At 42.9% G+C, this 25,767-nt stretch overlaps 1 protein-coding gene across 7 annotated transcripts in view; it reads right to left on the reverse strand.

Annotated features, from left to right (window-relative positions):
• The window catches only part of LOC126342775 (leucine zipper putative tumor suppressor 2-like), a 1,028,822-nt gene that overhangs the window by 150,547 nt on the left and 852,508 nt on the right, over positions 1–25,767 (reverse strand). Inside the window, exon 1 of one of the 7 annotated variants that reach the window (XM_050001889.1) lies at positions 18,600–18,812. The exons of 5 other annotated variants lie outside the window; for them this stretch is intronic. In XM_050001889.1, the coding sequence (XP_049857846.1) occupies positions 18,600–18,755 (156 nt within the window). In that variant the 5' untranslated portion in view covers positions 18,756–18,812. Of the gene's footprint in view, positions 1–18,599; positions 18,813–25,767 lie in introns of those variants that run through there. One more of the 7 variants, XM_050001890.1, reaches the window with a different exon arrangement.

Raw genomic sequence — 25,767 nt, forward strand, 5'->3', positions numbered from 1 at the left:
GTGGTGACTTCAATATTAATTGTGTAAGTGATTGTGCAAGGAAGAGGATGCTGGTAGACCTCCTTAATTCATATAATTTAATGCAAACCGTATTCTTTCCAACGGGAGTGTAAGGGAACAGTAGAACAACCATAGACAACATTTTTGTTCATTCCTCATTACTAGAAGGGCATTCTGTTAGCAAAAAGGTCATGAGGCACAAATTTTAACTCTAAAAGATTTTTGTGCAGCAACACGTGTTAAATATAGTCATCAGCTGTTTAGGAAAGCTGATCCAGTTGCTGTAGAGACCTTTGTAAACCTTATCAAGGAATAAGAGTGGCAAGACGTTTATAGCGCTGATACAGTAGACGATAAATACACTCCTGGAAATGGAAAAAAGAACACATTGACACCGGTGTGTCAGACTCACCATACTTCCTCCGGACACTGCGAGAGGGCTGTACAAGCAATGATCACACGCAGGGCACAGCGGACACACCAGAAACCGCGGTGTTGGCCGTCGAATGGCGCTAGCTGCGCAGCATTTGTGCACCGCCGCCGTCAGTGTCAGCCAGTTTGCCGTGGCATACGGAGCTCCATCGCAGTCTTTAACACTGGTAGCATGCCGCGACAGCGTGGACGTGAACCGTATGTGCAGTTGACGGACTTTGAGCGAGGGCGTATAGTGGGCATGCGGGAGGCCGGGTGGACGTACCGCCGAATTGCTCAACACGTGGGGCGTGAGGTCTCTACAGTACATCAATGTTGTCGCCAGTGGTCGGCGGAAGGTGCACGTGCCCGTCGACCTGGGACCGGACCGGAGCGACGCACGGATGCACGCCAAGACCGTAGGATCCTATGCAGTGCCATAGGGGACCGCACCACAACTTCCCAGCAAATTAGGGACACTGTTGCTCCTGGGGTATCGGCGAGGACCATTCGCAACCCTCTCCATGAAGCTGGGCTACGGTCCCACACACCGTTAGGCCGTCTTCCGCTCACGCCCCAACATCGTGCAGCCCGCCTCCAGTGGTGTCGCAACAGGCGTGAATGGAGGGAGGAATGGAGACGTGTCGTCTTCAGCGATGAGAGTCGCTTCTGCCGTGGTGCCAATAATGGTCGTATGCGTGTTTGGCGCCGTGCAGGTGAGGGCCACAATCAGGACTGCATACGACCGAGGCACACAGGGCCAACACCCGGCATCATGGTGTGGGGAGCGATCTCCTTCACTGGCCGCACACCTCTGGTGATCGTCGAGGGGACACTGAATAGTGCACGGTACATCCAAACCGTAATCGAACCCATCGTTCTACCATTCCTAGACCGGCAAAGGAACTTGCTGTTCCAACAGGATAATGCACGTCCGCATGTATCCCGTGCCACCCAACGTGCTCTAGAAGGTGTAAGTCAACTACCCTGGCCAGCAAGATCTCCGGATCTGTCCCCCATTGAGCATGTTTGGGACTGGATGAAGCGTCGTCTCACGCGGTCTGCACGTCCAGCACGAACGCTGGTCCAACTGAGGCGCCAGGTGGAAATGGCATGGCAAGCCGTTCCACAGGACTACATCCAACCTCTCTACGATCGTCTCCATGGGAGAATAGCAGGCTGCATTGCTGCGAAAGGTGGATATACACTGTACTAGTGCCGACATTGTGCATGCTCTGTTGCCTGTGTCTATGTGCCTGTGGTACTGTCAGTGTGATCATGTGATGTATCTAACTCCAGGAATGTGTCAATAAAGTTTCCCCTTCCTGGGACAATGAATTCACGGTGTTCTTATTTCAATTTCCAGGAGTGTATAATGCTTTTCTCAAGACTTTTCTCGTACTCTTTGAACGTTGCTTTCCGTTAGAACGTTCAAAACAGGGTACTAGCACAAACAGGCAGCCTGGGTGGCTGACTAGACGGATAAGAATATCTTGTAGAACAAAGTGGCAATTATATCAAGACGTTAGAAATAGTCAGAATCTAAATCTAGCAGCCCATTACAAACAGTATTGTAAGGTGCTTGAAACTGGTATTAGGAAGGCAAAAAGTATGTGGTATGCAGATAGAATAGCTAAGTCTCAGGATAAAATTAAAACCAGATGGTCAGTCGTAAAGGAAGTGGCTGGTCTGCAGAGACAGGTCGAGGACATGGAATCAGTGCGTAGTGGGAATGTCAGTGTTACTGATAAGTCGCATATATGTACAGTATTTAATAATCACTTTCTTAATATAGCAGGTGAACTAAATGGAAAGCTAGTCCCAACAGGGAATCATATAGCGCTCTTAGAAAAAAGTGTTCCGGGAGTGTTACCTGAAATGCTACTCCATGATACTGACAAGAGGGAGATTGAGTTAATAATTAAATCACTAAAGACCAAGAATTCTCATGGATATGACGGAGTACCTAGCAGAATACTGAAGTATTGTTCTATGTATGTTAGCCATATCTGTAACTTTTCCTTTAGGAGTGGTCGGTTTCCTGACCGATTAAAGTACTCGGTAGTGAAGCCACATTATAAAAAGGGAGACAGGGATAATATTGACAATATAGACCTATTTCTATTCCATCGGTGTTTGCAACAGTTATCGAGAAGGTTGTATATACAAGGTTACTGGAGCACTTAAATTCATATAATTTGCTGCCAAATGATCAGTTTGGTTTTCGAAATGGTTTAATAATTGAAAATGCTATATTCTCTTTTCTCTGTGAGGTTTTGGACGGATTAAATAAAAGATTGCGAACGTTAGGTGTTTTCTTTGATTTAACGAAGGCTTTTGACTGTGTTGACCACAAAATATTACTGCAGAAGTTGGACCATTGTGGAGTAAGGGGAGTAGCTTACAATTGGTTCGCCTCTTACTTTAAGAACAGAAAGCAGAAGGTAATTCTCCGCAATATTGAGAGTGGTAGTGATGTTCAGTCCCAATGGGGCACTGTTAAGTGGGGCGTTCCCCAAGGGTCGGTGCTGGGGCCACTGCTGTTTCTTATTTATATAAATGATATGCTTTCTAGTATTACAGGTGATTCAAAAATATTTCTGTTTGCTGATGACACCAGTTTGGTAGTGAAGGATCTTGTGTGTAATATTGAAACAGTATCAAATAATGTAGTTCATGAAATAAGTTCGTGGCTTGTGGAAAATAATTTGATGCTAAATCACAGTAGGACTCAGTTTTTACAGTTTCTAACTCACAATTCAACAAGAACCGATATTTTGATCGGACAGAATTGGCGTATTATAAGCGAGACGGAACAGTTCAAGTTCCTAGGCGTTCGGATAGATAGTAAGCTGTTGTGGAAAGCCCATGTCCAGGAACTTGTTCAGAAACTAAATGCTGCTTTATTTACCATTAGAACAGTATCTGAAATAAGTGACACTTCAACACGAAAAGTAGTCTACTTCGCATATTTTCATACGCTTATGTCGTATGGTATTATTTTTTGGGGTAATTCTTCGGATTCAAAAAGGGTATTTTTGGCTCAAAAACGGGCTGTTCGAGCTATATGTGGTGTAAGTTCGAAAACCTCTTGTCGACCCCTATTGAATAGTCTGGGAATTTTGACATTGCCCTCACAGTATATATTTTCTTTAATGTCGTTTGTTGTTAGCAATATTAGCCTATTCCCAAGAGTTAGCAGCTTTCACTCAGTTAATACAAGGCAGAAATCCAATCTGCATGTGGAATGCACATCCTTGACTCGTGCAGAAAGGAGTGCAGTATTCTGCTGTATCCATTTTCAATAAGCTACCACAAGAACTCAAAAATCTTAGCAGTAGCCCAAACTCTTAAGTCTAAAGTGAAGAGTTTCCTCATGGCTCTCTCCTATTCTGTCGAGGAGCTCCTGGAAGAGCTAAAAAATTAAGCTAATTCCAGTGTTACATTGTTGATTTTCTTTATTTAAACTTACGACTAGTCACCTGAATATGTTTTTTTTATATTTCATTTTATCTGTTTCTAATATCGTGTTATAATTTCATGTATTGGCTCGTTCCATGACCATGGAGACTTCTTAAATTGGTCCGACGGAACAATAATTAAATAAAAATAATATTAAAAAATGAGGCAACTTTTGAGGGCATTATTACCACATTAACGTAAAGTGTCCTTTCTCGATGCTGTCAATACCATTTGTTTTGTCGGTACGAGTGTATTCCGTGAAAGTGCCTCAACGGAAAATATCGTAATTTATTACTGGTGAAGTATAGCACCTTGTTGTATATCAACTCAAATTAATGTGAATCGTCTCTGTAACAGGAAAAAAGTAGAAGCGCGAGGTTAGCAATGAACGAGGGGCGAATTATTGTCATGCCTCTCTGCATTCTTTCGAAGTATAACTTACAGAGGTACAATGTGCTAAGCAGGACTGGTGACATTTGGCATACAGACGAGGCCTCGCACCATTAGCTTGTCTCTCCAACACTTACAAAAGTCAACACCGCAACTCGTACCGCTTCAGAAGCACCTAAATCTTTGAACACTGGTCAGTAATAGCGTTTCTCCTTGCTGCTCTAAATGTACTTTACAGGAAACGTTGCGCACCAGAAAACGAGGAGAGACTGACCATCGTGACCGGTATTAGATATATAAATGCCCAAAAATTTTCAAGAAACAGAATGTAGTATTGCCGCACTGTATTTGCCATCATTTTATGGAATCACCTCACAACGGTAAAATGTGGGAAATGCGCTTCTACATAACTACGCATTATACTGTTCTCTAAATAGTTGTCTTATGGAACTTCCTTCAGCTACGAGAGTAGCAAATGTTATCACAGCAGCTGTTTTGTAAGTTACCCAATAGTTCGCCAGCAGCTCTTGCTATTAACCAACTGAATATCATTGTTCTGCACAAAATTATTTTAAACAGTAAAATACAGAATATCATTTCGATTTATTGTTTTAATTACACTGCAACCTCCTTGCAATGAGTAAGCTCATATTACTGCAGAACCACTACTCGTTGGGCCCAGGTATCCACAAATAAAATCTGTAATTTTTCTGACAGCACGATCTTTGGTGTCGCTTTTTTTAAAAAAAAACAGTTTGCCTGGGTACTAATACCACTGCTACTTTGACTAAAGATCTAATTCATTATCATAATAAATGGGCAGAGTTTTGGATAAAATATACGAGACCATCGCACACTGATCCGAAGACCAGTATCAGCTGCAAAGCGATTTAGAAAAGATTGCTGTATGGTGTGTCAGGTGGCAGTTGACGCTAAATAACGAAAAGTGTGAGATGATCCACATGAGTTCCAAAAGAAATCCGTTGGAATTCGATTACTCGATAAATAGTACAATTCTCAAGGCTGTCAGTTCAACTAAGTACCTGGGTGTTAAAATTACGAACAACTTCAGTTGGAAGGACCACATAGATAATATTGTCGGGAAGGCGAGCCAAAGGTTGCGTTTCATTGGCAGGACACTTAGAAGATGCAACAAGTCCACTAAAGAGACAGCTTACACTACACTCGTTCGTCCTCTGTTAGAATATTGCTGCGCGGTGTGGGATCCTTACCAGGTGGGATTGACGGAGGACATCGGTGCAAAAAAGGGCAGCTCGTTTTGTATTATCGCGTTATAGGGGAGAGAGTGTGGCAGATATGATACACGAGTTGGGATGGAAGTCATTACAGCATAGACGTTTTTCGTCGGGCGAGACCTTTTTACGAAATTTCAGTCACCAATTTTCTCTTCCGAATGCGAAAATATTTTGTTGAGCCCAACCTACATAGGTCATAGGTAGGAATGATCATCAAAATAAAATAAGAGAAATCAGAGCTCGAACAGAAAGGTTTAGGTGTTAGTTTTTCCGGCTCGCTGTTCGGGAGTGGAATAGTAGAGAGATAGTATGATTGTGGTTCGATGAACCCTCTGCCAAGCACTTAAATGTGAATTGCAGAGTAGTGATGTAGATGTAGAAGTACGAGACTGTAATGGCGTGCTAAGCTATCTGTATCTGTTAACAATCTTTTTGTGACATTTTTGTTTTTAAGTGACTATGAGCTGTGCTGCGGCTCGCGTTGGTGCCGATGGCAGGTTGGCATCGTGTAATAGGGATAATGGCGTCTCGTTTTCTTCTTGTGTTTACTGGAACCACTACGTTTGCTAGTGCTGTCTGTCCGTGAGTCCGAGCGGCAGTAGTTATCGATATATAGTATGGTGGTGCTATCTGTGGAGTGATGTCAGGTGTTTTCTGGGTCGGAGTGAGTCGGGGAGTTCGGTTGGGACAGAGCAGCAGTAAGGTCCGGCAGCCTGAGGACATGGCAGGTACGCTGGTGGCAGGCAAGGACTGCCAGATCGAGGGGCTGTAGCTGCGAGGGCCACAACGCCATTGTCCACCGTTGAGTTTGAGTTGAGTGAACATTAATCCAGTAGTGAAACCACTAGTTTGAGATCACGCGTTGCTGCTCGCAGGGTCGCTGAGATAAAGAGCAATGAATAGAGTGTTTGGAGCTGGCGAAATTAATTAGCCATCCTCCACTTATTATTAATCACTGAATTCCTTTTGTTATTATTGGTGAAGTTTAACCAGCGGTATTTTTCTGCCTAGTGCCCGCTAACGCCCCAGTTACCTGCCCTGGAGGTTAGCGTATTTTCGCGGCAGTGTACCTTTCCTCGCTTTGCCGCTGCTTTCCGGTAAGGCGAGTAGTTCGACAGCCTCCTTGATTGTGGTTCAGATATTTTGTTTATTTAGGACTACTTTGGTCGTAGTGGTTCCTTCTGCTTCTGGATGTTCTAAACATCGGATTCTGAAGACGTAGAACTGTCCGCCATTTCCGCCTTGCTTGGGTTATTCCATCGTTGTATTGGTTATCAGACATTAGGTAGATTTTGCAAGGGTTTTGGTCTGCGTTTAAACTGTCACTAGTGTGAGTTGCCATCTGGTTAAGTGAATACAACTCTCGGCTGCCTGTCTCATCGTTTACCGACTTGCCCAGGTCGATCCTTGGAGCACTCTCTGAGGCCCACTTCTCTATTGATTTGGTCAGATTGTGGTGATACTTTTTAAAGAAAATAAATATTTTAATTTTGAATTATTACTGTTTGGACCTTCAGCCGACAAAAAGTTTGAATTTCTTGTTAATAAGGCCTTCAGCCGTGAGTGTAACTTGTTTTAAGAAATTTTAATTAGACAAAATATCTTAGCACTGAAATGTTGATGATTGTTCTTTAAACATCTCTCGAAGAAGTTTAATTGCTTCTCAAAAATTTGATATCCAGGCCTTCAGCCGTGAATGCAATTGGTCTTAAGAATTTTTAATTATATATTGTCTCTTAATAGTGAAATTTTGGTACCTGTCTTTTTTAAATATTTTAGTATCTCTTGGAGAAATTTAACTGGTTCTTAAGAATTTGCTATACAGGCCTTCAGCCGTCAAATTGTTTTTTAGAGTTGTTACTATCGGGGCATTCAGCCGACAAATAACTTTAATTTCTGGTGAATGATGTCTTCAGCCATGAGTGCAACTTGGTTACGAATTTTTAAACTGACATTGTGTCTTAACAGTCAAATTTGATAATTTTTTCTAATTGTCAACTTTATTTGCAAATATTTCCAAATAAAGTGTAGGTTATTAAAAAACTGAGTAAGCAACGGTAGCTGATTACGGCCCCGTCCACACCCAATCCTGCCTTACCACTAAGTCACAGGTGACTAGTTTGAATCTTTATCAGTGTCATCCTTAGATCAACACGCAGCTTTGTGATACCATGCGATGTAGTCATAAATTGGTTAGATAAGAATATAAATGCGACTATGAGAGCACCTAATTAACTCGAGTACTGACGGATGCGTTTTCTAATTCTAGCCTGCACTGAGGTGACAAAAGTTAAGGGATGGCGATTTGCAGATGGCAGTAGCATCGCGTACACAAGGTACAAAAGGGCCGAGCTCTCATTTACAGTACACTCAGGTGATACACACTAAAACTTTTCCGACGTGATTATGGCCTCACGACGGAAATTGACAGACTCTGAACGCGAAATGGTAGTTGCAGACAGACGCATTGTATTTTCCATTTCGGGAACTCTTAGGCAATTCAATATTGCGAGATACGCAGTGTCAACTAAACGGCAAGCAACACTACGTGAAATAACCGCAGAATTGAGTGTGAGACGTGCGACGAACGTGTCCGTTAATGGGCTATGTCGGCAAACGACCGAGCCGAGTGCCTATGATGACAGCACACCGCCTGCAGCGCCTCTCCTGGGCTCGTGACCACATCGGTTGGACCATATACGACTGGAAAATCGGGGTCTGGTCAGATGAATTCAGATTTTAGTTGGTGAGAGCCGTTGGTAGGTTTAGAGTGTGGCGCATACCCCAGAAAACCATGGACCCAAGTTTTCAACAAGGTACTGTGCAAGCTGATGGTGCCTCCATAGTAGTGTCGGCTGTGTTTACACGAAATGGAATGGATCGTCTGTTTAAACTGAACCAACCCTTGACTGGAAATAGCTATGTTCGGCTATTTCGAGACCATTGTCAGCAATTCAAGAACTTTATGTTCCCAAACAAAATTGTTCACAATTAGTTTGAAGGACATTCTGGACAGTTCGAACGAATGATTTAGTCACCCAGGTCGCCCGACACGAATCCCATAGAACATTTATGGGACATAATTGGGAGATCATTTCGTCCACAAAATCCTGCACCAGCAACACTTTCCCAATTATGGACGGCTGTAGAGGCAGCATGTGTCTGTAGGTCTGCACGAGACTTCCAACGAGTCCATGCTACATTGAAATGCTGCATTAAAGGAGATCCGCCACGATATTAGTACGTATATCACGACTTTCGTCACCGCAGTGACGAAGACGCAGCTCAGGAAGAAGAGAAATGAAGTTTAGAGTTGGAAATGCTGTTGACGCCGTAGGAGATTAGGCCTGTTTGATAAGGGTGTGATAGGAAGTATTTATATGTAGAAATACTTGGAAAAATCTGGACTTTGGTATTTGACACTCACCTCTGATGAATAGCAGCTCAGTCTCTCAACAGCATTTCCATCTCAGCCCTCAGAGGTGGGATAGTTTCTGCACCAGTGGATTACATGAACAACAGACGATACGGACATAATTACTACAGCATTAAATGCTGCGTGGACACGGCGAACAGTCATTTGTTGACCAGCCTGGTTTGGCAGTAAAGGGCGGCAAAAGGGAGGCCGAGGTTTTGAATTCCGCGTTTAGCCCTCGCATTACCAAACGGGGTATTCTGACTTCTCCAGGTTGATTTTTTCCCTATAATAATGTTATCTGAAGCGCCACATGACTGGTTCCATGACTTCGTACTAAAATGATTGATGTTGAATTCACACTCACAACTGACCAATTCTTTTGGCTTTATCATTGTTATTCAAGTGATTTGTTGGTGGGATTTTGAGACTACTTGGTATGAAACGTCTTATTCTTTTATTGGTAGAAAAAGAAGATTTTGGGAAATATTTCTGACATTCATCTTCTTTGTCGAGTTTTGCCATAGATCCAATGTTTGTTATTGTTCTTGGTTACTACTGTTGAGTTGAATTTGACATTCACTGTTGACTGACATTACACGAGTCAGTATTTCATCTGCAAGCAAGGATATCCAAAAGACTTTCTAGCGAAGAGATCATGGAAATTCTATACAATTCTGACGTCAGTGACGATGAAAATGAATGGGACATCGATAATGAACTGAATGAATATATGGAACCTCTTCACAAAGACCATATCATAGCATCAGATGAAGTTAATGATGAAATATCAGAAGACACTACACATTCACATTAAATAGTAGTAGTAGTAGTAGTAGTAGTAGAAGAAGAAGAAGGGTAGTATGATGATGAAGACGAAGACACCGGAATTTGTTTCTAGAAGTGGACTACAATTTTCTAGTGAGCCACCAAAAGGTGGGCGGCGTTGATGTCGCAACATATTGAACGTAACATCTGGCCCAGTGAATGGAGGAAAAACAATCAAAACAGTAAGTCATTTTTATTATTTATCTCACCGGAAATCGTGAGCATCACTGTAGAAGAAACGAACAGGGAAGCCAAACGGGTAATTCCTTTGTGGAATGCAACTCATTCTTTGAACAAAACGACATGGAGAGATATAAATGCAACTGAAGTGTACGCTGTATTAGCAATTCTCATAGGACATCGCACAAGTGCTTCCGATCTGTGTCTTTCGGCAACCATTCTTTTCTGCTGCCATGTTAAGAAACCGATTTTTGTGTATAATGGAATTGTTGCGATTCGACACACAAGAGCACAGATAATTGAAGAAACCAAGTACAACCTACAAGCCATCAGGGTAGTGTCCGACAAATTTCAATCCAACTTGTGCAAGAACTTCTATCCTTATGAATACGTGACTATTGATGAACGATTAGCAACTTCCCGAGAAAAGTGCCCCTTTAGGATTTATATGAAGAGCAAGCCTGGCAAGTATGGAATTAAAATTTGGATTTGTGCGGATGTGAAGACATCTTACTTATTACGGATCCAAATTTACACAGGAATGGTAGACAATACTCGGGAAGTGAATCAAGGACAGAGTGTGTTTTCGGATCTGATGGAACCATCTCTGAATAACGGTCATGGTGTAACAACTGAATTTTTCCGCCAGTTTTCCATTGACTGCTGAACTACTAAAACGAAACACGACATTGGTTGGTACCTTGCGTTCCAATAAGAAAGAGATTCCGAAGGAATTCTTGCCAAACAGAAGTAGAATGTTTGGTTTCACAAATGACTTGACCCTGGTTTACTATTTTCCAAAGAAGGTAAAGGCAGTAATACTACTCTCTACTCAGCATAATGAGAGAAGTGAATGGAGGAGAAAGTGAACAAAAACCCGAAATCACACTGCACTTCAACAAAACCAAAGGTGCTGTAGATAATGGGGACAAAATTACAAGAGAATACAGTTGTGTTAGAGGAACGAGGCAGTGGCCACTAAGAATCTTCATGGAAATGATAGATATTGCAGCACTGAATGCAAATGTTTCCTTATTGGCAGAAGAATAACCGAAGCCGACTAAACTCTTCACGACTGAACTGGCATTTGGACTCAGCAAAGGCAACATGGAAGAAAGAGCCAAAAATATTAACGGTCTTCATAAAGATGTACAAAATGCACTGAAAGCTTGTGGTATTGCAATTCCTACAGCAGTGATCCAGACCCAAGTTACCAACGCCACAACGATGTCTAGATTGCAAAGAGGAACGAAGATCGGAAAACAAGGTTCTGTTGTGTAAGGTGCAAGAAACCTGTTTGTAATATACACGGAGAAGGAACTGTTACCGTGTACTGCAGTGACTACTGAGGTACATAAATTATTAACTTTCTGTTCGTTGAGTACTGAATTTAGTGAAAGATATAATTTTTTTGTGCATTGTATCTGCGATCTGATTAAATACTTCTAATAACCTGAAAAGTTGTTTATCAATACTAAATAAACCCGTTCAATGGAAATAACGAAATCAGAACACTCTTTTGAGGTAGTCCAAATACCCCGCTTGGTAAAATAGAGGTGTGAAGCAGCTTGGTAACGGGTGGGTTAAGAGATCGGTCACGAAGGAGAATCTTCCAAACACACCGTCGTTGATCATCGCACGGAGTCCCATGAGGATGTCATAGTAATTAGCACCCCTGACGTAGAGAAACAACGTAAGGAATTGAAAACAAATCTCCAGGTCTGAATGGAATCCCAGTTCGGTTTTACAAAGACTACTCTGCCTACGACATTGACCCCTTACTTAGTTTGCATTTATCGTGAATCTTTCGATCAGAGCAAAGTGACAACGAATGGAAAAAATGACGTATGACGCCTGTATGTAAGAAGGGTAAAAGAACGGGCATGCACAATGACGGACCATATCCCTAACCGCAGATTGCCGCTCAATTCTGAAGCATATTCTCAGCTCGAGTATAATACATTTCCAAGAAACCGAAAATCTGATGTCCACGAATCAGCACAGCTTTAGAACGCATTCCTCATGCGAAGCCCAGCTTGTTCTTTTCTCACATAATATACTGCATACTATGCATGAAGGGAAACGGGTTGATTCCATATTTCTAGATTTCTGAAAAGCATTGGAGTTAACGAAGGTACGTGCATACGGAATAGGCTCTCACACATGTGACTGTGTTCGAAGACTTCTTAAGTAATAGAACCCAATATATTGTCCTGGACGGCAAGTGTTCATCGGAGAAGGGGTAAGTAACATCAGAAGTGGCCCAGGGAAGTATGAGAGGACCGTTGCTATTTCTTATATTCATAAGTGATCTGGCAGACAGGGTGACAGCAATCTGCGGTTGTTCACTGATGATGCTCTGGTGTACAGGAAGGTGTTGAAGGTGAGTAGCTGTAGGAGGATACAAGATGACTTGGCGTGATGACTGACAGCTGGCTCTCAATGTAGAAAAATTTAAGTTAATGAGGAAGAGGAGTAAACAAAAACTCGCAATGTTCGGATACAGCGTTAGTACTGTCCTGTTGCCGCGTCGTTTGAATATCTACGCGTAACGCTGCGAAGCGATATGAAATGGAACGGGCATGTGAGGGCTGTGGTAGGTGAAAGGTCGACTTCGCTTTATTGACAGAATTTTAGCGAAGTGTGGGTCATGTGTAAAGGAGACCGCATGTAGAAAGCCACTGCCACCTATTCTGGAGCACTGCTCTAGTGTATTGGATCCGCGCCAGGTTGGATTGAAACAAGACATCGAGGCAGTTCAGAGGCGAGCTGCTAGGTTTGTTACCGGTAGGTTTGATCAGCACGCAAGTGTTACGGATGTGCTTCGGGAGTCCAGGTGGGAATCCCTGGAGGTTAGAAGACATTCATTTCGAAGAACACTGCTGAGAAAGGTAACTAAAACAAATCAGTATTTGCAGCCCATATTGCTGAAGAAAACCATTCAGTGGGAAACATTGAGGACAACTTAAAAATTTTGCATCTAACAGGAAAAGGAACCACTATGAATATATTAGAAGAATTAGAAATACACACACACACACAAAAACAGCACCCAAGACTATATCCTTAACGAACAAACAGAGTTAGCTAACACCCCTTTCCTGAAAAATTTCCAAAAATTACTTTCCAGCCTCCAAAGCAAATAATATTAATACACCTCCAGAATGAGATTTTCACTCTGCAGCGGAGTGTGCGCTGATATGAAACTTCCTGGCAGATTAAAACTGTGTGCCCGACCGAGACTCGAACTCGGGACCTTTGCCTTTCGCGGGCAAGTGCTCTACCATCTGAGCTACCGAAGCACGACTCACGCCCGGTACTCACAGCTTTACTTCTGCCAGTATCCGTCTCCTACCTTCCAAACTTTACAGAAGCTCTCCTGCGAAACTTGCAGTTTGGAAGGTAGGAGACGGATACTGGCAGAAGTAAAGCTGTGAGTACCGGGCGTGAGTCGTGCTTCGGTAGCTCAGATGGTAGAGCACTTGCCCGCGAAAGGCAAAGGTCCCGAGTTCGAGTCTCGGTCGGGCACAGTTTTAATCTGCCAGGAAGTTTCATTAATACACCTATCTGCAGATCAAGTAGCAAATTTATATGTTACTATAATTATCATGCTGCCAAATGTAATAAAATATTTTACCCATACAGTTCTAAATATATATAAAAACTTTATAATTAAATTAGCAATATCAGATAAAAAAATTCAATCTTCCTGTACTAAAGTAAAAGGCATTACAGTTTTGTAAACGAATATATGATCCTTTCCAATCATAGGACATCATCGTCAAATGTTACGATATGTCATAGCATCTGTGACACTCATATTTTTGTAAGCTAGGAGGTGTATAGGCAGTCGCTTTCCCTCGCTCTATCTGCGAGTGGAACAGGAAAGGAAACGAGTAGTTGTGACACTCGGTATCCTCTGCCACTCATCGTACGGTGGCTTGCAGAGTATGGGTGTAGATGTTTCAGAGATTTCCTTAGACATACGATAGGAGCATTTATCCAAATCTGGAACAATAGTGCTTCCTTCAATACTTTCAAACGAATCTCGTGTTCTGTACGGTACAAGCCTTGGAAATGTGGCACACAGCTTTCGGTTGAATCCCATAGCTTGTGCCATTCCGTGTATGAAGCGAGCCCATTGAGAAAAAGCATCACGAGAAAATAGGATCAAGCAACTGTGCTAGCACAAACTGTGTAAGTTGGCTGTTTAGGTTCTTATGTTGGTAACGCCACGTAGTGCTGTGTATGAAAATCGCCGACTGCGCTTTGTGCAGTCTGTGACTGGTTGGACTCATTGTTGGAATATTCGCTTGTGTAGTGCTGGGCAGTTGGATGTGAACAGCCAGTAGTGTTGGGCAGTTGGAGGTGAGTCGCCAGCAGTGGTGGGAGGAGGGGGAGAGTTTTGAGCGGACGATCTGGATGTGTGTCCATCAGAAAAAGGAAATTTGTTTAATTGGATGTAAAAATTTCTCAACTCTATTAAGGTAAATACATTATTTGTTCTCTATCAAAATCTTCCATTTGCTAACTATGCTTATCAGTAGTTAGAATCTTTCAATCAGCTGGCAGTATTGGCGCTCGTTATATTGTAGTAGTTAGAGTAACGAAGATTTTTCTGAGTTAAGTGATTCATGAAAGGTAGAGGTTATTGTTAGTCAGGGCCATTCTTTTGTAGCGATTATTGAAAGTCAGATTGCGTTGAGCTAAAATACTGTGTGTCAGTTTAGTGATGAACAGAATGTCTGAGCACGTTGAGTTTTACTCAGCGGTCTCTGCATCAAATAACGTAAAATGTTTTTCCAGCACTGTCATTCTAAATATTTCTAAGGGGACGTTTCAACTAGAAGAACAAGTGTCGTAAGGCTATGCCCACATATTTCGGAGCCACGAAAGAACTATTTTTCGGGCTTTGATGGTCCGCACGTCTTCCAGTGCTGTGTGTCCACCCCGCCGGTCACTCTCCTCCTCTTCTTCGATAATATATTTCTAGCACAAATGTTACACGTCTCTAGGACCAAACGCTCGTAAAGATATAGAACAAGCCAAATACTGTTACCCATCCACGAGTGTTAATCGAATGTCTTGCGACACTTCTGTCACGTTTATGACCGCTTCTGCGCTCATGGCCCTTGGTATCTTCTATCTTCACAAGACTGACTGCAGAGAAGGAAGATTTACTGCCACCCGTACTGAGTCAATGACTGCGGTAATGTATCGCAAAAGGTCTTTCCCTCATTTCCAAAACCTTTCGTTGTTTGAAAGTCAGTTTCTAGTTGTGAAATTAAGGGCTGGGACATTCAAATAGCTTGTGCTGCTCCGTGCAGTGACTGACCAGATTCAGTCTCACGTCGTTTCGCCTACAGAACTCCTACTGTTGAGATATTGCCCATCTTTACTCTCATCCAAAGGAATAAAACCGAACCTTGTCGGTACCTGGCGAATCCTTACTTGAGAAATTGCCTCACTTCTAACCCGCGTGACGGATATACAGTTTCTTCAAGGTAGAAGCGAGGATTTAATGACTACTTGCTAGGAATAAGGTGCTTGCACTCTGAATGAGAATGAAGGGTGTAAAGGGCCCTAGGTTTGATTGCTTATGCTATACAACTAGTCGGTCTAGCTGATGTTCGTATGCTTCAGCTACAGGCATTACATTTTCTGAAGTAATATAAGGCAACCGTGGAAATCTGCACCACGAGTGCCAACACAAAGCTTAGAACCCCTCCTTTCTGCGATAACTGTGTAGCTTTTAAACTAAAGTGATTTTTCTTGTTGTAACAGCAGCAGCTGTAAGTCTCTTGTGAATTACATATGCGAATGAGCAATACCCTTGTCCTTGCGGCAGGATAACATACAGACCGTTTAATGTTCGCCGCTAGATGGACATCAACTGCCTTATTTGCAGCGTGCAAACTACTGCCGTACCGAAACAACAACACAGGAAACTAATACGTAAGAGTTGATGATGTCACCATGTTATGGGAAGCATAATCCGCGGAAGATCTGAATCATGAAATTCCCAAGAAGCCGTGACCGTGATGCAGCAGCCCCGCGCTGCAAGCTCGCCCCGACACTTCTCAGAAATAATGGATGCCTCTTACTCAGCGAAGAGCCGAGTTACTATTTCGACGAATTCCATAACGAAGACGGACGCTCTACGTTAGTTGGAGTCCGTTTGCAGTCCTATGGCTGCGAGAAGAGATGGTATATCAATATACAAATAAAAATAACAAAACTGTAAAAATAGGAAGTGGACGGATACACTGCGAAACCTATCAAAGTATGTAATAGACTAATGCTATTCTTTTTCTCCAGTCTCTAAACTGAAATAGTTCTAGTGAGATTTTCAGTCTAACATTTAATATGAACCATAAAAGAACTTTACATTATCACAGATGAAACAATGTTTGGAGGGAGGGAGAGAATGAATATGTGGGGACAGATCAGGGATCGTTTTTCATATATCGAGTCAGAGCATAATGAAAAAAAAAAGGTATGATAGGTTGATTTATAATTATATTTAGACCCTCTCTTAATATTCCTAAGAACATTTTTATTGATACTTAAATCCTAAAATCTCTATAAAATGTATGTATTGTATTGGCCCTTCCCCGTCATCGCACACGGAGGGAGAAAAATTTGTTTCTTCGTACGCTGTATTCACATTCTTGTGTATAAGTACCATATAATTCTCGAAAATTTTTTTGTTAGAGCGGAAAGGGTCGTCATAGACAAGTTATCACGGCTACAAGAGAATTTTTAATTCTACGTGAAACCAACAGTTTATAAACTTCAGTATCATACTGCATCATCCACAGCCTTATTCATGATCAAAGAAGAATTGCAAAGTGTAATAGAGAAGTTATCAGTGGATACACTGAAGTGTAAGAGCGAATGGAATGCCGTTTACGTTTCTGACGCAGAACTGGAATTTTCTTAGCCGCTTTAAGTCTCAAATTCTAGTCCATGTTAATGGAAACTATTACAGCGCTAGTGGTTCCCGTAATAAGAATATTAACGCAGTACATCTGCGCTAACCGTTAACTGTACTTTCCTTCCCCAAGTTCCGTAAAGCGCGACGAAGTAGCGCAGATAGCTTAAACTATTCCGTGTTGACAATGTATAAAATACTTGACTAAGAGCTCAACAGAAATAACTGTCCGAACACTGGTGTAATGGTTTAAGGACGGGTAAAATTTTGTAAACATTGCGAGCCACGTTGACCAGTGCTATACTTGGTTATACGTAAACACCAGGCTTGTTAACTATGGCAGTGCGACCTTAATTGTTGGTCGACCCAGCTGCGGTGCTGGAGAAAATGACATCACGGCCGCATTTTCTCCCGCAAAGCATATGTATGTATGTTCCGATACTGCAGCAAATAATGCGATCTGTCAGGTAGATAACTATCGTGCCAAGTCATTACACAGATTTACGTGTCTTCCTTCGACGATTAACAAATTTTCGCTGGCATTAAAAGCGTAATCTCTACAGCACTGACGAGCTTATGGCATTTCAAGATCGCTTAGCTTATCAAATAATAGCTACCTAAACGAATGTACAATTATAGTGACGTATACTGTTCTCAGTTTTGATTTCTACGACGGTAGTCATAAGAAATGCAACAAGGTATTACTGTAAATACAGACACCACAAATCACTAAACAGAAGTTGGGGTAGAGCAACGCACAACTATCGTCACACTTTTTTCTAATTTTCGGGGTATTTCTAGTGAATATCTCCCCACCTCCCTTTCTGCCTGTGTGTCTCCCCTCCCTCCCCCACCCCCCCCCCCCCCACACACACAAATATTTTTTAGTCATATTAGCCTTTATTCAACCCTCAAGGCATATTTACAAACACTTTGTGCAGTACTTTATGCGAATGTCTTAATTTGTTAACAAACAGAGTGACATACAATAATAAATACAACTTTCGTAAATACTACATCTATTCGTATATGGATTCATTTTACCCTTGGACTCAGGTGAAACGAGTTTTGTATAATGTACACTGAATCTGTAGGATGTCATGGATTATAATGTACGAAAATGAACGTGATCTGCTAAGCACAGCGATGTTTACCCACCTGCATTCCCCTAGGTTAACTGAACATTCGATACTCAGAGAAGCTCATGTTTCACAATATTACTTACGCCGACTCGATTTTTGCTTTCGACTAATGCGTTGCATGTTTGTCCGTGGGGGCCTCTGTTTACCCACGGCACGAACATTGGCACTTTTTTCCCTCTGCTCTTCAAAGCGCTACCCTCACTCGCATTTCGTCCACTATCTATCACCTGATGGAACGTGTTAATGTGTAGTCTTATCCAGACGCACGGATAACGTCACAGCCCAGCATCCTGTGATCCACTTACTAGATAACTAACATGTTGACGGAGGTGGCAGTAGAACTGTTGGTCTGGTTACCACGATGCTGCGAGCGTGTAGGGGCCCCATTCTGTTTAAATGTTCCCCTAAATACTTAACTTCTGTAGGTGGATATCGAAACACCAGAAAACGGTTAAGGCAAATAAAATATATTGAAAGTGTAACAGTGATCGGTGTCTGCGAACTATCCACGTATAAGAGAAACGTCGAAGTACAGATGAATGAGAGGTCCAAAATGCTACGGCGGGGCGCGTGGCACTCACCTCGGAGCGCGGAATGCCGAGTCCCATCCCGCTCGCAGACCGACCGCCTACATGTCCCGCGCGCTGCCGCGAACAGACTGGTGAGGCTGGCCCGTGCCTGCCCGTTCCTGCCGTTGCGCATGCGCGCGGCAGCGCCCACCCCCCACGCCGGAGCATTTGGGACAGGGCGCTGCTGCCGCCGCCGCCGCCAGCACTGCTCCAGTGGCCGGCGAGGCAGCGGCTGGGAGCGTCCTTGTCCCAAGGCTGCCCCGCAATGACACCCGCGGCCGCCACCCAGCTGCATCTGCCCGTTTCCTGGCAGCCGCTTCACTCCTGCCACCTTTCAGTCTGCATAACTCATGATACTGCGTGAAGAGTTTGACAGGGCACTGAAAGACCTGAGTCGAAACAAGGCCCCCGGAGTAGACGACATTCCATTGGAACTACTGACGGCCTTGGGAGAGCCAGTCCTGACAAAACTCTACCATCCGGTGAGCAAGATGTATGAAACAGGCGAAATACCCTCAGACTTCGAGAAGGATAAAATAATTACAATCCCAAAAAAGCAGGTGTTGACAGATGTGAAAATTACCGAACTATCAGTTTAATAAGTCACAGCTGAAAAAAAAAAAATAACGCGAATTCTTTACAGACGAATGGAAAAACTAGTAGAATCCGACCTCGGGGAAGATCAGTTTGGATTCCGTACAAATGTTGGAACACCTGAGGCAATATTGACCTTACGACTTATCTTAGAAGCTAGATTAAGGAAGGGCAAACCGACGTTTCTGGCATTTGTAGACTTAGAGAAAGCTTTTGACAATGTTGACTGGAATACCCTCTTTCAAACTGTGAAGGTGGCAAGGGTGAAATAAAGGGAGAGAAAGCTATTTACAATTTGTACAGAAACCAGATGGCAGTTATAAGAGTCGAGGGGCATGAAAGGGAAGCAGTGGTTGGGAAGGGAGTGAGACAGGGTTGTAGTCCCTCCCCGATGTTATTCAATCTGCATATTGAGCAAGCAGTGAAGGAAACAAAAGAAAAATTCGGAGTAGGTATTAAAATCCATGGAGAAGAAATAAAAACTTTGAGGGTCGCGGATGACATCGTAAGATGACATCGTAAGATGACAACGTAATTCTGTCAGAGACAGCAAAGGACTTGGAAGAGCAGTTGAACGGAATGGACAGTGTCTTGAAAGGAGGATGTAAGATGAACATCAAAAAGGCCAATCGGGGATAATGGAATGTAGTGGAATTAAATCGAGTGATACTGAGGGAACTATATTAGGAAATGAGACACGTAAATTAGTAGATGAGTTTTGCTATTTGAGGAGCAAAATAACTGATGGTGGTTGAAGTAGAGTCGATATAAAATGTGGACTGGCAATGGCAAGGAAAGCGTTTTTGAAGAAGAGAAATTTGTTAACATGGAGTATAGATTTAAGTGTTAGGAAGTCGTTTCTGAAAGCATGTGTGTGGAGTGTAGGCATGTATGGAAGTGAAACATGGATGACAAATATTTTAAACAAGAAGAGAATAGAAGCTTTCGAAATGTGGTGCTACAGAAGAATGCTGAAGATTAGATGGGTAGATCACATAACTAATGATGAAGTACTGAATAGAATTGGGGAGAAGAGGAGTATGTGGCACAACTTGACAAAAAGGAGGGACCGGTTAGTAGGACATGTTCTGAGGTATCAAGGGATCACCAATTTAGTATTGGAGGGCAGCGTGGAGGGTAAAAATCGTAGAGGGAAACCAAGAGATGGATACACTAGGCAGATTCAGAAGGATGCAGGCTGGGAGATGAAGAAGCTTGCACAGGATAGAGTACCATGGAGAGCTGCATCAAACCAGTGTCAGGACTGAAGGCCGCCACAGCATCTCATTCACCCCTTCGACCATAAATATAATAGACTGGTCCTGACGTCATTTTCGTGGCTCCAACATCTCTGGGCTGAACTCTTGTGAATGTTGGCAGAACATGGTTGTTTCGTGTTGCTCTTATGGCTGTACTCAGCGTTTTGTCGGGGGGAAAGGACATTACATTTCACTTGTAAGCGTTTCTATGGTAGTGCAGATGCTTTTCTTGAAATCTGCTGAAGTGACTTTTATATGTTTTTTATACTTGAAATAGTGTATCACGTAAATTAAAGTGTTGAAAGTGATGCCTTGCAGTCTGACTCATATTACATTTTGGAAAGTATCTGTGATAATTCGGTTACAGAAGTAAGTATAATTGTTTCTCGTTCCTACTCATACGTTCCCTAAGGATGAAAACCGAAGGCAGCTTTGGATTCAGGCCCTGAAACGGAAAAACTTTAAGCCATCTGCACATACGCGCCTTTGCTCGAAGCATTTCGCGGGGAAGTGTTTTGATAGGTTAGTTATTATTTACAATGTACATTTATAATTTATATTTACAGTGTCTCTCATTTTTAAACCTGGGCTCCAAAATTATTTTTTGAAACTTCAAAGTCTCAGCTTTCATTTAAAATATCATTTTTTTAAACTGATAGTTTAAACTTTTGTAAAAATAGTGGGAACTGAACCTTTGAAGTGCACCTAAAATTGATACTCTAAAATGGACCTGCTCCTAAAGTCGACAATCTTGGTACCTATAGTTGACATTCCCATATCCCATTTTCTTTTATAAGTGACTAGAGCTCAAAACGCGGCGAATCCAATGTTTAAAGTTTTGACACGAGCCCACTCCTACCGTTTAAAAGAATTTGAACGACATTTTACTTTAATTGATAGTTTATAGTAATTTCTTCCCGCTGCCCACCAGAGTGGCGTTCAATGTATTTGTTAGATTCTGTAAATGGTACTGCGAACAAATCCAGGTCAAATGTAGTTCTTGCATAATTTTTCGCAAATAAAAGTAATTTTTGTTGGAAGCGTTTGGCAGTTAATTGAGAAATGTGGCCGGCCTCTGGTGGCCGAGCGGCTCTAGGCGCTTCAGTCCGGAACCGTGCCACCGCTACGGTCGCAGGTTCGAATCCTGCCTCTGGCATGGATGTGTGTGATGTCCTTAGTTTAGTTAGGTTTAAGTAGTTCTAAGTTCTAGGGGACTGATGACCTGAGGTGTTAAGTCCCATAGTGCTCAGTGCCATTTGAACCATTTTTTTTTAGAAATGTGGGAAAAATACGATACAAATCTAGGATGGCAGACCGCTGATTTGAAATACCCGCCACGTTTTGCCAGCAGTCACGTGGTTTATGTTGGAGCCACACCAGCCCTATAGCTTCTGCACAGCAAGGCCAGCCTACTAGTATTTACGGTCGAAGATTCAGCCGCACTTCTGCAGCGCCTTCTCCAGTTGCAGTCAGCCGCGATATGGCAGCTGCTTCTCGGCTTCCTGGTTCACTGCTGTTTACTATATCAGCACCGTCAGTCGTAAAGATTCGAGACTGGATTAATGAAAACTAGGATACATTGAAATGGTGATTTTAATATTTTAGGTGCTCTACATTGTCTGCCCCCACTGAGTCCAACGCACAAACCTTCATAAACCAAGTGAAACTGCCTGAAAAGTCCACCTTTGGTATGCAGTTCAACTAGCACGTCACAATAGTTCGAACGTCGGTTATGTCATCAAAGTGTTGACCCTTTATCTGAATTTCTGCACTTCGTCATTAGATTACATTAGTACTTGTTCCATAGATCATGAATACGACACTTCGAAATGATGTTGAAAGTGTCAGTTTAATAAAAGGTGTCTATACAAGATATTACATTACATAAAATATTACATGACGCTTAATATATTTAACTTTTTTGTGGGGGTGGGGAAATTACCCGCTCATTATATCCAAAACTTCATCTAATGAGTAGGAGGAGTTGCCATTCAGAAATTCTTTTAATTTCCTTTTAAATGCTATATGGTTATCTGTCACACTTTTGATGCTATTAGGTAAGTGACCAAAGATTTTTGTGGCAGCTTAATTTACTCCTTTCTGAGCCAAAATTTAACCATGAGTAGTGAAGAGCATCCTTTCTCCTAGTGTTGTAGCCATGTACATTGCTATTACTTTTGAATTCGTTCGGATTGTTAATAACAAATTTCATAAGTGAATATACACTCCTGGAAATGGAAAAAAGAACACATTGACACCGGTGTGTCAGACCCACCATACTTGATCCGGACACTGCGAGAGGGCTGTACAAGCAATGATCACACGCACGGCACAGCGGACACACCAGGAACCGCGGTGTTGGCCGTCGAATGACGCTAGCTGCGCAGCATTTGTGCACCGCCGCCGTCAGTGTCAGCCAGTTTGCCGTGGCATACGGAGCTCCATCGCAGTCTTTAACACTGGTAGCATGCCGCGACAGCGTGGACGTGAACCGTATGTGCAGTTGACGGACTTTGAGCGAGGGCGTATAGTGGGCATGCGGGAGGCCGGGTGGACGTACCGCCGAATTGCTCAACACGTGGGGCGTGAGGTCTCCACAGTACATCTATGTTGTCGCCAGTGGTCGGCGGAAGGTGCACGTGCCCGTCGACCTGGGACCGGACCGCAGCGACGCACGGATGCACGCCAAGACCGTAGGATCCTACGCAGTGCCGTAGGGGACCACACCGCCACTTCCCAGCAAATTAGGGACACTGTTGCTCCTGGGGTATCGGCGAGGACCATTCGCAACCGTCTCCATGAAGCTGGGCTACGGTCCTGCACACCGTTAGGCCGTCTTCCGCTCACGCCCCAACATCGTGCAGCCTGCCTTCAGTGGTGTCGCGACAGGCGTGAATGGAGGGACGAATGGAGACTTGTCGTCTTCAGCGATGAGAGTCGCTTCTGCCTTGCTGCCAATGATGGTCGTATACGTGTTTGGCGCCGTGCAGGTGAGCGCCACAATCAGGACTGCATACGACCGAGGCACACAGGGCCAACACCCGGCATCATGGTGTGGGGAGCGATCTCCTACACTGGCCGTACACCTCTGGTGATCGTCGAGGGGACACTGAATAGTGCACGGTACATCCAAACCGTCATCGAACCCATCGTTCTACCATTCCTAGACCGACAAGGTAACTTGCTGTTCCAACAGGACAATGCACGTACGCATGTATCCCGTGCCACCCAACGTGCTCTAGAAGGTGTAAGTCAACTACCCTGGCCAGCAAGATCTCCGGATCTGTCCCCCATTGAGCATGTTTGGGACGGGATGAAGCGTCGTCTCACGCGGTCTGCACGTCCAGCACGAACCCTGGTCCAACTGTGGCGCCAGGTGGAAATGGCATGGCAAGCCGTTCCACAGGACTACATCCAGCATCTCTACGATCGTCTCCATGGGAGAATAGCAGCGTGCATTGCTGCGAAAGGTGGATATACACTGTATTAGTGCTGACATTGTGCATGCTCTGTTGCCTGTGTCTATGTGCCTGTGGTTCTGTCAGTGTGATCATGTGATGTATCTGACCCCAGGAATGTGTCAATAAAGTTTCCCCTTCCTGGGACAATGAATTCACGGTGTTCTTATTTCAATTTCCAGGAGTGTATATATATTGTGAGGCTACAGTGAACATCTCTAGCACTTTAAATAAGTGTCTGCAGGATGATCTTGGATGAACTCCAGCAATTATTCTGATTACACGCTTTTGTGCAATGAACACTCTTTTACTCAGTGATGAATTACCCCAGAATATGATGCCATAGGAAACTAGAAAATGAAAATAGGCGTGGTAAGTTAATTTACTCAGATGTATATCGCCAAAATTTTCAATGACCCTAATAGCAAAGTAGCTGAAGTCAAACGTTTCAGCAGATCCTCAGTGTTTTTGTTTCAGTCTAGCCCCTCATATTACGGCACGCTCGTATTTTACAGCACCAAGTATCGTCACTAGAGTTGTAAAACTGTTGTAGGCTACTGTACACTGTCGTAAGCAATAGTAGACTGAGGCAGCTTTCCTAAAAGGTTTGGCCAGTTACGATCGTACCTGCGTTATCTGTGCGGTGTGTGCACTGCGTATCTATCGGGCATTACATCATAACTATCGATTTGTCTGCGTATGCGATCCCTGAAAACTGGAAGCGGCGAACTGTCTAGCAGCTGAGTGAGGTTGTATAAAGGCTTGGATAACACACGGAAAGTTTTTGTTCTTCGCCGGCAGGAGTGCCTGAGCGATTCTACGTGCTTCAGCCAGGAACTGCTCGATCGCTACGGTACCAGGTTCGAATCCTGCCTCGGGCGTGGATGTGTGTGATGTCCTTAGGTTAGTCAGGTTTAATTAGTTCTAAGTTCTAGGGGACTGATGACCTCAGTTGTAGTTATTTCTCTGTCTGTTAATTAAAAAAACAGTATTTGTAGTGAAATTGAAATAGTCAATGATGAAATCAGTTTTTTTTGAAAACTTGATTTGTATCGTAAAACAGAGGGATGATGTAGTAAAAATGAAAAAAATACTGATCTCTTTTATAGTGCCAGCGAACTAACGTAAAACACGTTGAAAGGAATCTACTGGGCACACTTGTATGTGGTACCAGAATATGATAAGAATATTAATATAAATTAAAAGAAGCTAGTATGTTTTAAACGATGTACGTCGCTGACAGGGTTTATAATGCGGATCGCTGACTGTGCACGATCGCAGACCCAAAGTTACTGCTTCTGGCCTGAGATTGTGGTGTTGGAGTAAGAGAGCGTTGGGCACACAGTTGTAGGTAGCTGTCTGTGAGAGAAAGGCGATGGAGTGGTCTGTTTATGTGGTATGCTGTGTGAAGCCACCAAGTGTTAGAATAATTTAGGTATGTCAATAGTGTTGAACATGGAAGCAGAAGTCTTCAATCAAGCGAGGTTAAGATGTTAAATAAGTAGGAGTTTTGTTTTGCCAGCTCGTTGGTATAGATGAGTTGGCTGATAATGTCTAATTGTTGAGTAACCCCAGAATGTACGTAAACTAATTTGATAAAAAGGCTAGTGAAATATTTCACTTTTGTAATGCTTCTAATATTTGTTAACAGAGGTATATGTAATTTGATGATCAGCATTTATGTTGGATTAGTGACGTTAGATAAAACTTGGTGTGTAAGTCTCATTGCTTGTGGGATCAATTAGTAAACTGTAACTTTAGTTTTCAAATGTTTTTGAAAAGACAAACTTAACTTGTAATATAATTTTGCTAAAAAAAAACCTCAGTGTTAGTGATTCACCATAATCAGTACCGCTTCCCTGTCCAGGT

This window comes from Schistocerca gregaria, chromosome 1 (assembly GCF_023897955.1).
Source record: "Schistocerca gregaria isolate iqSchGreg1 chromosome 1, iqSchGreg1.2, whole genome shotgun sequence".
In the NCBI taxonomy this organism is placed as follows: Eukaryota; Metazoa; Arthropoda; class Insecta; order Orthoptera; family Acrididae; genus Schistocerca; species Schistocerca gregaria.